This window comes from Lepidochelys kempii, chromosome 13, assembly GCF_965140265.1.
Source record: "Lepidochelys kempii isolate rLepKem1 chromosome 13, rLepKem1.hap2, whole genome shotgun sequence".
Classification (NCBI taxonomy): Eukaryota; Metazoa; Chordata; order Testudines; family Cheloniidae; genus Lepidochelys; species Lepidochelys kempii.
The window spans coordinates 2,007,484-2,020,043 of record NC_133268.1 but is presented as its reverse complement, the minus strand read 5'-3'; the positions used below and the strand labels follow the sequence as shown (position 1 = coordinate 2,020,043).

Sequence of the window (12,560 nt, the reverse complement as noted above, 5' to 3'; positions counted from 1 at the left end):
AAAATATGAATTACTTGTTTAAAGGTGTTTGAGAGATCCTTCCTTTGTACTGGCATGCCACAGCCTGTTCTCTTGTAATTTGCTCATTTGCAGCAGCAGGTTCGCTTATGAAATGTTGTCATAAATAGTTTTGATTTTATTTTTTATTTGGTTTTCTGAAAACTACAGGGCAAATGAAACGAAACAGAGGTGAGGATATAGATTTTGAGACACCTGGTTCCATTCTCGTCAACACAAATCTCCGGGCACTGATAAACTCCAGAACCTTCAATGTACTCCCCCAACACTTCCAACAGCAACTCCTCTTCCTCTTGCCAGAAGTTGACAGACAGGTACAGGCACACAACAATCACTGTGCATCTTGTGGCTTGTTATGTTGTATCACCCCTGTTCCCAAAGAGCTGATGCATGTGCTTTCCAACTATTATACTTTTGTCCTCCATAGATGGGGGCAGATGGGCTGATGCGTCTCAGTGGCAGTGCTCTCAATAACGAGTTCTTCACCCATGCTGCTCAGAGCTGGAGAGAGCGACTGGCTGATGGTGGGTAGAGTGCTGTTTTGAATGATTGGGAGAAGCCTGCTGTGTACCTTATTTGGTAGAAGAGAAATAAACTGTGGAGTTTGATTCTGTACCAGCTTTGGAGCCTGTTTGGCTACATTGCCTTTTTTTAAGATTTTACCTTACACTTTTTTTTAGATGCCCAGAGGCCTTAAAAACAAAGTGCCAGCTAGATTTGTGTGGTCTCTCTCATACTGCCTCTATTGGGTGGAATATGACTCTCAGACCTGTTCAGGTGTGTATGGTCATGTTGCCCTTTAGTGGCTGCAGTGTGCAGAAGCTGTAATCCCTAAGGTAGAGGGAGGACAGATGACAAGGCGGGGAATCTACCTCTAAACTATTTTCAGGTCCTAGCTACCATTAACTTATTTTTTAAATGTTGTTTTGGGGTTTTTTTTGTTATGGCACTTTCAAGATGTCTTTTTATTATTTATTTATTTATTTGCCTACTCAACCTTACTGTATTAAGTTGGGCTTCAGTTATTCTAAATTGAAAGAAAAATAAACAATAAAGAAACTTAATTGGGTGCTTTTTTTCTCACATTTTCTCTCTGGTAGTTAATGTATAAACTGAACACTGACCTCCTTATTGTGTGGCACATACAAGTTGCTTATTAATCCCATGGGTCCTCAGGCTTTTCCAGATAATGGGCTCATGTTACAACAGAGCAAAATGTTGGGGCCCTTTCCCCTATCTAGTCATAAAAGAAAGGGAGGGTGATCAGGACCTCCCTGGCTGTTTGTGACTCAATTGGAAACCCATGCTCTGATCGATGCATCTTTACTATGTTCATCTCTGTGGTATGTGAGCACTTACCCTTTTTTCCCTTCCTCGCTCCCCCCAGTCTTCCCATCACAAATAGTTACAGTAATTGCCCCTAGGAAGGGAGAATGCATATCCATTGGTGGTAATATCCCAGTCCAACTCCCTGTGTACTCTGTGGCAAACTGGACACCAGTTTTGTAGTAAGCTCCCTGGTTTCTGTGATATGGATGTAAATTGTGTGGCAGCTTCTAATAAATTTCAAAATGGAAACTTATTGAGTTAAGTATAAACATGAATAATACATGCAATACAGTATCCCTGCTACTGTTTTTTTATATTTAATGTAATTAACATTTCTTGTACATTTTCAATGTCAGAATTCATCTCTAATATAATGAGTGCGAGAATTTCACACCGCTCACAACTATTGTTTCACGCTGTCTGAATTCTCTGGGAGAAAGACATCCCTACATTGGTTATACTTATTTTACATTTTGAAGGATTTCTGTACAACTCTGAGAGCTAGAAACTTTTTTTTAAAGGAATGAAAGATTTAGAATTTCTAGCACAAGTACAAGGGAGGATTCTGTGGCTGAGTCTACACTGCACTTCAGGGGACTACAGGGTCACGAATAACTGAGCGCCAAAGCGCTGCGCTGTAACTCCCCCGTGTGGACCATGAGGGCATGAACGAAATGGTTCCTAGTTTGCATTAATGTAGTTCTGTTAGCGAGGACTACATTAATGTGAACTGGGAAATTTTTAGTTCATGTCCTCACTGTCCACAGAGGGGAATTACAGAATAGCACTTTGGTGTGCACTGCTATTTACACCCTTGTTGTCTGAATGGGATAATGTACACGTCCTGTGACAACTTCTGTGGCCCCTGAATCACCAAGTTTTCTTTTGGTTTTTGATGTTACTTAATACAGTTAGATGAGAGTCATTTCTTGCAATATAGTTTATCTCAAGGGGTGAAATCCTGACTCCATGGGAGTCGGTGGGAATTTTGCCATTGACTTGAGGCCAGAGTTTCACAATAGGGGTGGGGATGCTTGCTGTCAGTTGCATAAGTGTTTGGTCACAGCTGAGTATTGCTCTGGAGAAGACCGAGAGGCCTGCTTTTTTTCCCCCTAAATAAGTGATTTGGTGCTTTGACCATTAGCAATATTTCAACATGCCAGACTATCCCATCAGGATATCGAAAATTTCAAAGGGTAGAAAATGTCTATATACTGGCAGGATACTCTCTGGCAAGCACAGAATGTGTACTATGCATGCTCTGAGTGCTATGGATAGTAATGAAACTTGCACTTGCTTGTCTCTCTGCAGGTGAATTCACTCATGAGATGCAGGTTAGAATACGCCAGGAAATGGAGAAAGAGAAGAGGGTGGAGCAGTGGAAAGAGAAGTTCTTTGAAGACTACTATGGACAAAAGTAAGGAATGCTACCTCGTTGGTCTTGTTTTATTCAAGTCGGGTGGATGGGGAACTTCCCTTTTGGTAGCTAGCTGCTCTCTGAGAAGAAGCAACTCCATAATTATCCACTCCTTTTGGGATGCTAGTTACCGAGTGAATCATTCAGATTATCACTGCAAGGGAATACCTACCTAGTAGAATCCTAGAATCATAGAACTGGAGGGGAGCTCGAGTGGTCATCTAGTCCAGTCCCCTACGCTCATGGCAGGACTGAGTATTATCTAGACCACCCCTGATGGGTGCTTGTCTAACCTACTCTTAAAAATCTCCAATGATGGAGATTCCACAGCCTCCCTAGGCAATTTATTCCAGTGCTTGACTTCCTAACCCTTTCCTTTTCCTAATGTCCAACCTAAACTGCCCTTGCTGCAATTTAAGCCCGTTGCTTCTTGTCCTAGCCTCAGAAGTTAAGAAGAACAATTTTTCTCCCTCTTCCTTGTAACAACATGTACTTGAAAACTGTTATCATGTGCCCTCTCAGCCTTCTCTTTTCCAGATTAAACAAACCACGTTTTTTCAATCTTCCCTCATAGGTCATGTTTTCTAGACCTTGAATCATTTTTGTTGCTCTTCTCTGGACTTTCTCCAAATTGTCCACATCCTTCCTGAAATGTGGTGCCCAGACACAATACTGCAGCTGTGGACTAATCAGTGCGGGGTAGAGCGGAAGAATTACTTCTCGTGTCTTGCTTATAACATCCCAGAATTATGTTTGCTTTTTTTTTGCAACAGTGTTACACTGTTGACTCATATTTAGCTTGTGGTCCACTATAACCCTCAGATCCCTTTCTGCAGTACTCCTTCTTAGGCAGTCATTTCCCATTTTGTATCTGTGCAGCTGGTTGTTCCTTCCTAAGTGGAGTACTTTGCATTTGTCCTTATTGAATTTCATCCTGTTTACTTCAGACCATTTCTCCAGTTTGTCTAGATCATTTTGAATTATAATCCTGTTCTCCAAAGCACTTGCAACCCCTTCCAGTTTGGTATTGTCTGCAAACTTTATAAGTGTACTCTCTATGCCAGATTAGTTTTAGATTTTATTCTATTGTAATCTGTTACAGATTAGTTTTAGATTGTAAATCCTGACATCATTTAATCGTTCTCCTTGTTCCCCATGACAGTTACCAGGAGTAGTGAATACATAATATATTTCTTTGTAGATTGATTGAGTGAGATGAGTGACTGCTTTGTAATCTGTAATGCACCATGTACTGCTCTGGTAGTACATACTGTAAATAAACAACAATTTACATCCTTCCCAGGAGATGAAATCGGACCTAACAAGCTTGCTCTGGGCTTTAAATAATTCTGTGGTTGCTTTGCAGGTTGGGTTTGACTAGAGAAGAATCACAACAGCAAAATTCAGTACAAGATGATGCTGAGAACAGGACGGGATTGTCTGTTCAGGGAGAAGCAGCAAAGCCACAGCATGGTCCTTCCACACGTCAGCGAGATGGACACTTCAAGAAACGCTCTCGGCCAGATCTGCGATGCAGAGCAAGGAGGAGCCTGTACAAAATACGTGAGCCCGACCAGTCTGAGACCCCCAAAGAGACTGCGTCTGTGGGACCAGATTCCTCCTTCCATAAAGAGACTAACGCTGAGGTGGATTTGGGAGGAGATGATCTGACAGGCTCTTCGTCTGCATCTTTGAAGCCAGAGAGTTCAGAATTGCTGTTTTCTCCAGAGGCTTCCAGACTGCACAGTAAAATGGAAGATCTGTCATTTGCAGCTGCATCTGTAAACCGAATTCCCAGTTTGCCCCAAGAAAACTTAGATCGGGAGTCAAAGGACCAGAAAAGGAAATGCTTTGAGGAGGCTGCCTCTACCTCCTTCCCCGAAAAGAAGCCCCGGCTTGAAGATCGTCAGTCCTTTCGTAACACAATTGAAAGTGTTCACCCAGAAAAGCCACAGCCTACTAAAGAGGAACCAAAAGTCCCACCCATCCGGGTAGGAGAGACACTTATACCTGATTATTACATTAGGGACTTTGTGCCCAGTAGCACCAAAGTAATATGAAAATGTCATGTCATGTCATTTTCTTCAAAGAGGGGAATGGAAGAGTCTTTCATTGATAGCGCTGGCTAAGATCTAATTACTGCAGTGTGTTGTCTTGTTTAGACAGCCAGAGAGTAGAATGGAAAATTATTCCAAGGTCTCCTGTACAAGAATGCAGAGTAGCCTCTTTTATTATACAGCTCATTTGTAGTTTTGTGAGTACAGAGATGGCTTTTCCTGAAATGGGCTGATTTAATGCAGTCAAGATTTTCAAACCTTCTCATTGTAACCTTGTAGACTCCTCACCTACCTCCATGTGGGATGGAATCCTCTTGTCTCCAGCTTATACTCCCCTGTAGGTGCAATTGCGGCTGTGTCCTTTTTGGCAGCAGGAGGGCATCCTACTAATTTCAGTGCGAATAGATTATGCTTGACAGAAATCAAAACTCTCTTCTCAAGAGTCCAGATTCAGCTAGTGTTTAAGCCATCAGTTTAATACTTGTCTGGTGGGTAATGACATAGATGATCTCACTATAAAGTGGATTTTAAAAGATACCATGATATGGAGCCTGAGTAGAAACCTCTTGAGGACCTCATCAAGAGGCCAAGAGCAGCAGCACTACCAAATGCCAAAAATTACTTCCTCTAGGAATCTTAACTAAATATACTGAATTTCAATGAACCGATTTAAAGGTTTTTGCTCTCTGAGAATATCAAGTGTTAGTTTAACATCTTCTCCTCTGATTCTTTTTCAGATTCAACTTTCACGTATCAAACCACCCTGGGTGGTTAAGGGTCAGCCCGCTTACCAGATATGCCCCAGGATCATCCCCAACACGGAGTCCTCTGGTCGGGGCAGAACTGGTGCCAGAACACTCGCAGACATTAAAGCTCGTGCTCTGCAAGCCCGAGCCCAGCGAGAGGCCGCTACAGCTGCCATTGGAGGTGGGGGTGGGCCAGGAGGAGGAGGGAACAGCACAGATAAAGGAGGTGGTGGAGGAGACTCCAGTAGCCATACAGAGTGCAGGAGATCAAAGAGAACTCATGGAAGGTGTGCGTCAGATCTACAACGAACACAATTACTGCCGCCTCTCCATCTAGATGGAGAAAAGACTAACTTTGCTGAGGTAGCTGTACAGGTAGCTAAAATAAATGTATGTGAACCTGCAAAACAGGACCCCTACACTCCTAATGGTATGGGAGCCTTCATTCTTGAACATGCTGCAGATGTTGTCTCAGGTGGAACAGAAGATATTGCTCAACATGCTGACGGTTTAGCTAACAGCCAGCTTGGTGATGCTTTGACTGGACCATCTTTTGACACTGCAGCTTCTCTGGGGCGGGAGGAGAACTTTGAGCAGTGCCTCCATGACGTAAGAACTGAAAATGCACCGCATATTGCCTCTCAGGAAGGGCAGAGTAATCAGCAAGAATGCAGCGTTCCTCCTGAGAATGATCTGTTTTGTTCTCAGGTACAGGGGTCTGCAGTTTATCTCATAGATGATATCAATGTTGTACCAAGAATTGAAGATGTTGGCACTCCCGTAGAGTTGAATTGTAGTTCTCCTATGAAGGAAACTTTCTCCAATAATTCTAGCCTTACCCCAGAATTCTCATCAGATGGTAAAGAACAACATGAGCCAGAAATTGAAGCTAGATTTAATGGATCAAAGCCACCCATGGGAAAATGTGTAGCTGATCATGATGATTCAAAAACGAATACTGTTGGAATGGAGAACATGGGCTCAGAGTTACATGCCTTTACACACCTACAGACAGGAAAACAGCATGAAAGTGAACTACAGAATGGAGAACAGTATAAAGGGTCTTTGGTGAAACCTTTTTCACTTGGTGGTTTAACTGTTCAGAATGGAATAGGTACCTCTGAGAAGCTTCCACAGCTGTGGGAGAGGCCATCAGGAGCAAACACAGAAAATGTATGTCAACACATGAGAGAGACACAAGGATTTAAGACAGATGGAGATGATGAAATCCAGAGTACGCATAGCGAAACAACAGATACTGCTTCAGATTTTGAAGCTGACCTAACTGATGAGAATGTGGAGGTGGATATATACTTCAGGAATATCCACCTTAAGGAGGCTACAGGAAAAGGAAATGCCAGCCATAAGCGCAACACTGAGAGAGATGAAGGGATTAGATCGAACTCTTCTGTGAACACTGAGAGTCTCCCATACATGGTGGACTTGCCATCAGTAACAATGGTGAGCAACGTGTCTCAGCCTCAGAGATGGGCACCACATATGCCTCTTCCTCAAAAACCTTCTGAGAGTCAGAAAAAGCCACCAGGCTCCACTCGGCCTATATCTTCTATTGAAGCCAACAACCCTCTGGTGATGCAGTTACTTAAGGGGAACCTTTCTTTGGAAAAGGTTCTACCAGTATCACATGCCAGCATCAAGTTGGAAATTACGGAGTCACTTCTGGACAGACCATCAGAAAACCACTCATTACAAGTGGAGAGAAGTAGCAATTGCTGCTTTGGCCAAGAGTCTTCCCAAGATGTGGGAATAAATACAAGTAACCTAAGCAGAAGTGATGATTTCCACTCTCCAAGTGCTTTAAGAGATCCTCAGAAAAAACAGTGCAACTCTGGGACGGTACTGCCCAAAACAGAAAGCATGGAGAACCAGCCTGATGTTCCAGACAAGCATTCCAAAGTTGGCCGTAACTTGAGCTCTCCAGACCAACTGGCAAGTATGGTGAGTGGCTCTCAGAAACCTAAAGAGTTGGGCCCTAGAGAAAGAACATCATCTTCCTGTAGCTTTGAAGATCAAAAAGAGCTGCCCCTGGTCCATGGTGTCCCACAGCACAGTCCACTAACAAATACTATTACAAGTGAAAGCCCTGAAAAGTTAAACCCACCTGCAGCACCTAGATTTTTATCTCCAAATGTAACCTCTCTTGGTCCAAATCGGATCGGTGGAACCTCAATTAATAAAAGTTGTGTTGGCGTCCAGGGCAAAAAGCTCTTTGGTTCTGGTTTTCCTTGCAACGCTGCTGCTAGATTGCATCATCCAAGAGCTTTGGAGCACATTGCAACCATGGGAACCGCATCCCCCAGCAAGCAGATTTCACTAAATAAGAGCTCTGCATCTGGAGACGGAGCACCAACTGTCAGGGAAGACTGGCCTTCGAAGCAACATGCAAACACTCTAGGAGGAATAAAAAATGAGAACGTACTGGCCTGTGGAGGCCCAACCAAGGGTAGTATCATGAAGAACAGGAAGGATGTTACACGCAACCCAGTGGAACTGATGGAGCATTTGCAGAGTGTTCCCTTTGTTATGGACTTGCCATTTTTCAAGTTACCAAGAGAACCGGGAAAAGGACTCAATCAGCCCTTGGAGCCTTCTTCCATCCCCTCTCAGCTCAATATCAAACAAGCATTTTATGGGAAGCTTTCTAAGCTGCAGCTTCATTCCACCAGCTTTAATTATTCATCCAACACAACTCCAGCTTTTCCCAGAAGCCTTGCTGGAAGCGTGATGCAGCTAAGCCACAAAGCGAACTTTGCTGCAAACCATAATACTTCCCTTTCTGTGCAGATGTTTGCTGATAGCAGCAGTGTTGAAGAAATATCACTCAAATGTTCCTGCAGCCTTAAAGCCATGATTATGTGTAAAGGATGTGGGGCATTTTGTCACGATGACTGTATAGGACCCTCGAAGCTTTGTGTATTGTGCCTTGTGGTGAGATAATAAATTATGGCCATCGGGAAAATTGTATATTTAGTGTGTGTATTTTGATAACTGACCCTAAAACCTGTACACAAAATATTATTCTGTTTATAATAGACACAATATTACACTTTAAGTTTTGGTGAGAGAGTTGATTTGCCTTCCCACTAAAATTCACAGTGCAAAACCTGTTGTTCTTACTCACAGTTACACTCCCCAATCTGTGGGTTGTGCCCTACTGGAGCAATCTTCTGCTTAACGCCATCATGGAAATGTTGATTTGTGCTCTGGGCACACGTGCTGAGGCTACTACCTGACTGAGAGGCAGTTTGCTCTGGAAATCCATGGACCTTTTCTAAAGGAAACGTTTACATCCAAAGGAACTGGAACAGAGTGCTGTCTGTTTTTAAGGGCTGAGCTAGGTTAGTCCCAGCCATGCCTTAGCAGAGCAGAATACAGTCTTCCACTCTCCGTTCCCTGTCTGTGTGGAAAAAGTACTACTGTACAATAAATGTGGACATGAAGCTTCTCTATAGGTGGTGGCTGTGCAGTACTTTGAATGCTACAGCAGAATCAAGTAACTAGTAAAACACTCGGCAGGTGGCTGAAGAGCCATATATGGGTGATTGCATATTGGATGGAGCCAGTTAAGGGAATGAAAGAAGCAAATAGTAGTGGCTGCCAGCTTCAATGCCTTCTGCTGGACTGAATAAGATGTGTAGTCTGTGGAACTGTTGGACCAGGCTGCCTCTTCTGGCCAAATGTTGCTACAGACTTGTATGAAAAGCCAAGGAGTTCATTAGTGTGGCCGGTAACCTCCCCATATTACAGCCCTACAATGAGAACCTTGCCATGCCAGCATCTGACCACCTGTAAGTGTCTGGCTGTGCATCTGTGTGTGATGGTCATTTTACATTCTAAGCGGTGTTTCCTTTTTTTTTTTTTTATATTTTAACTTTTCATTCTTGGATGTATAAAGTGAATTATTTGATTCTTGTAAGTATCCTCTATGCATCTGTTTGATCATGTATTTATATGTTGTACACAGTACTGGCCAATTCTGTAAATGGATGTAATGTACATAGAACATAAAGGGGTTTTTTTTTGTTTCTTTATTTTCAGGCTCTACAGCAGTATTACATTAAAGTGGTGTTAGTTCTTAATCTACATCTGTAGTCAAAGCCACTGTATTCTGTGCTGCCTAATGTGAGGCTGAACATGCAAAGGGGTCACTCTTGGTTCAGATTGCCTCCCTCTGGCCTCCGTGGCTTTGCTGTGGGCAGATAGACTGCAACATGCAATCTCAAGGATGCCTGCCCTGATTTGCTGAGCTGGATGTAATTTGCTCCTCGCTCTTCTAAAAAATATTTCTATAACAGTTACTGGTCCTTGTCAGAACTGGTGAGTCTCCATGGACAGCTTGTGTGAAAGCCCGTACGTATCCAGAATTGATGCGAGCAGAAAAAGTGACCGACCCTCCTTTGAGTGTTTGCCTCTCGGGAATGGGTTGCTCTAAGTGGGGAAGAAGCAAACCTACCATTTCATTTACCAGCTTTCTCCCACCCCTTTCCTAGCTCCTACCTACCTCTTTCTTGACTATGCTTTTTTTTTTAATTGTAGACCTCCCTGTTTGAGAGCTGTAGAGAGTGTAAAATCTGTGGGCTGCAGAAACCTTCTTCGTCTCTGAAATGGTTTACCCATAACCCAGGTGGCAGTTTGATATTGTGAAATGGGAGAAAGAGAGACGGGGGTGAATTGAAATGCAGTATTAGTGAAGTCTTGAGGGGATGGTGTGAAAACCTGCTTACCAAAGATAGGGAGCAGAGCTGGGGCAGTCTGGCTCTGTATCCTTTGGGGCCACTGTAGGGTACAGATTGAAGCTGGTCTGGTCTGCAGAGCTCCCCAGCAGGGCCCTGCTCTTGTATGTCCCTTGTGGTATTGGAAAAATAAACATTCTGTAAAACCTGCATGTGTGGTTTCAATCCTCTTCTTCTGAAATGGGCTTGGTGTTCTGGGCTCGGGAACTTACCGGTTTGCTGTTGTCTTGCCATAGCCAGGCTCAGAGGGAAAACACTTGTTTTTTTCAGGCAGAGTTTCTCATTTTTGCCTTGGCAGTGTCCTCACAAGCTTTTAAACTGAGCTGATCAAAAGGGGACTGTCATTCTTGTCTGAACTTCAGTATGTCATTTTTATATACTAACATAATTGAAGACACTGCATCAACTGCCAGTAATGTATATGAGCCAAGTGAAGTTAAAAGTACTTACGGCACAAAACAAGTAGTTTGGGTTGTTGGACTTCTCTCCAGAGTGAAGTTCACTGCTGTACAAGCCCTTCTGCAATGGTATTGCTCCCGGATAGTCACCTTATTGGTGGTAATGCACTACACACAGTACAACCTACCTAGGGAATTCCTTAAGTATTCCTAAACAAGTATTTGGTCTCTGCTATTGTATGGCATTTTCTTCTGATGTCTGGTTAAATTGTTGGGTTAATGGGATTTTAAATGCTGATTTCAAATCAATGCAATGGTTTGGTACCAATTACAACACTTGAAACTAGCTGTAAGCTTAGATTGTCAATAAATTTGTTTCTCTTCCAGGCAGTGATGGTTTGTAGGGGATGGAGTGGAGGGAAGGTTAGTAAGACACTGACACTGCGGTCAGCTGTTGCATCACACGCCTCTATTCAGTAGATCCAGCTTTCACTGTAGTGGAATTTCAACAAGGCAAATGATCTGATAACTCATCTAATGCCACATTTGGAATATATAGATATACTACAGTATGGAAGCTAACTATAATGGTTTATATTCTACAGTGCTGCTGTTACAGTAGCACCCGGTGCTGTTGTCTTCTACTGGCTCCTGAACCTAGGTGACTGCATATGTTAGTTTAGCAGGAGTGGATTCATTCTTGCCTGTAGCTTCTTTAGTTTGCTTGTTAGAAAAAATTAATACCAGCCATAGAATCATAGAATATCAGGGTTGAAAGGGACCTCAGGAGGTCAACTAGTCCAACCCCCTGCTCAAAGCAGGACCAATCCCCAAATAAATCAACCCAGCCAGGGCTTTGTCAAGCGTGACCTTAAAAACTTCTAAGGAAGGAGATTCCACCACCTCCCTAGGTAACGCATTCCAGTGTTTCACCACCCTCCTAGTGAAAAAGTTTTTCCTAATATCCAACCTAAACCTTCCCCACTGCAACTTGAGACCATTACTCCTTGTTCTGTCATCTGCTACCACTGAGAACAATCTAGATCCATCCTCTTTGAAACCCCCTTTCAGGTAGTTGAAAGCTGCTATCAAATTCCCCCTCATTCTTCTCTTCCGCAGACTAAACAATCCCAGTTCCCTCAACCTCTCCTCATAAGTCCTGTTCCAGCCCCCTAATCATTTTTGTTGCCGTCCGCTGGACATTTTCCAATTTTTCCACATCCTTCTTGTAGTGTGGGGCCCAAAACTGGACACAGTACTCCAGATGAGGCCTCATCAGTGTCGAATAGAGGGGAACGATCATGTCCTTCGATCTGCTGGCAATGCCCCTACTTATACATCCCAAAATGCCATTGGCCTTCTTGGCAGCAAGGGCACACTGTTGACTCATATCCAGCTTCTCGTCCACTGTAACCCCTCAGTCCTTTTCTGCAGAACTGCTGCCAAGCCATTCGGTCCCTAGATTGTAGCGGTGCATGGGATTCTTCCGTCCTAAGTGCAGGACTCTGCACTTGTCCTTGTTGATTTCTTTTGGCCCAATCCTCCGATTTGTCTTGGTCCATCTGTATCCTATCCCTACCGTCCAGCGTATCTACCTCTCCTCACAGTTTAGTGTCATCTGCAAACTTGCTGAGGGTGCAATCCACACCATCCTCCAGATCATTTATGAAGATATTGAACAAAACCGGCCCGAGGACCGACCCCTGGGGCACTCCACTTGATACTGGCTGCCAACTAGACATGGAGCCATTGATCACTACCCGTTGAGCCCGACAATCTAGCCAACTTTCTATCCGCCTTATAGTCCATTCATCCAGCCCATACTTGGAGGGTATGGAGGA

At 43.5% G+C, this 12,560-nt stretch overlaps 1 protein-coding gene across 2 annotated transcripts in view; it reads left to right on the top strand.

The window, feature by feature from the left end:
* The window catches only part of ASXL1 (ASXL transcriptional regulator 1), a 30,814-nt gene extending 19,659 nt beyond the window's left edge, over positions 1-11,155 (top strand). For both annotated transcript variants that reach the window (XM_073308641.1, XM_073308642.1), the window contains 5 exons: positions 169-332; positions 446-542; positions 2,659-2,764; positions 4,131-4,755; positions 5,559-11,155. In XM_073308641.1, coding sequence (XP_073164742.1) covers positions 169-332; positions 446-542; positions 2,659-2,764; positions 4,131-4,755; positions 5,559-8,525 — 3,959 coding nt within the window. In that variant the 3' untranslated portion in view covers positions 8,526-11,155. The remainder of the gene's footprint in view (positions 1-168; positions 333-445; positions 543-2,658; positions 2,765-4,130; positions 4,756-5,558) is intronic.
* The last annotated feature ends 1,405 nt before the right edge of the window (positions 11,156-12,560 follow it).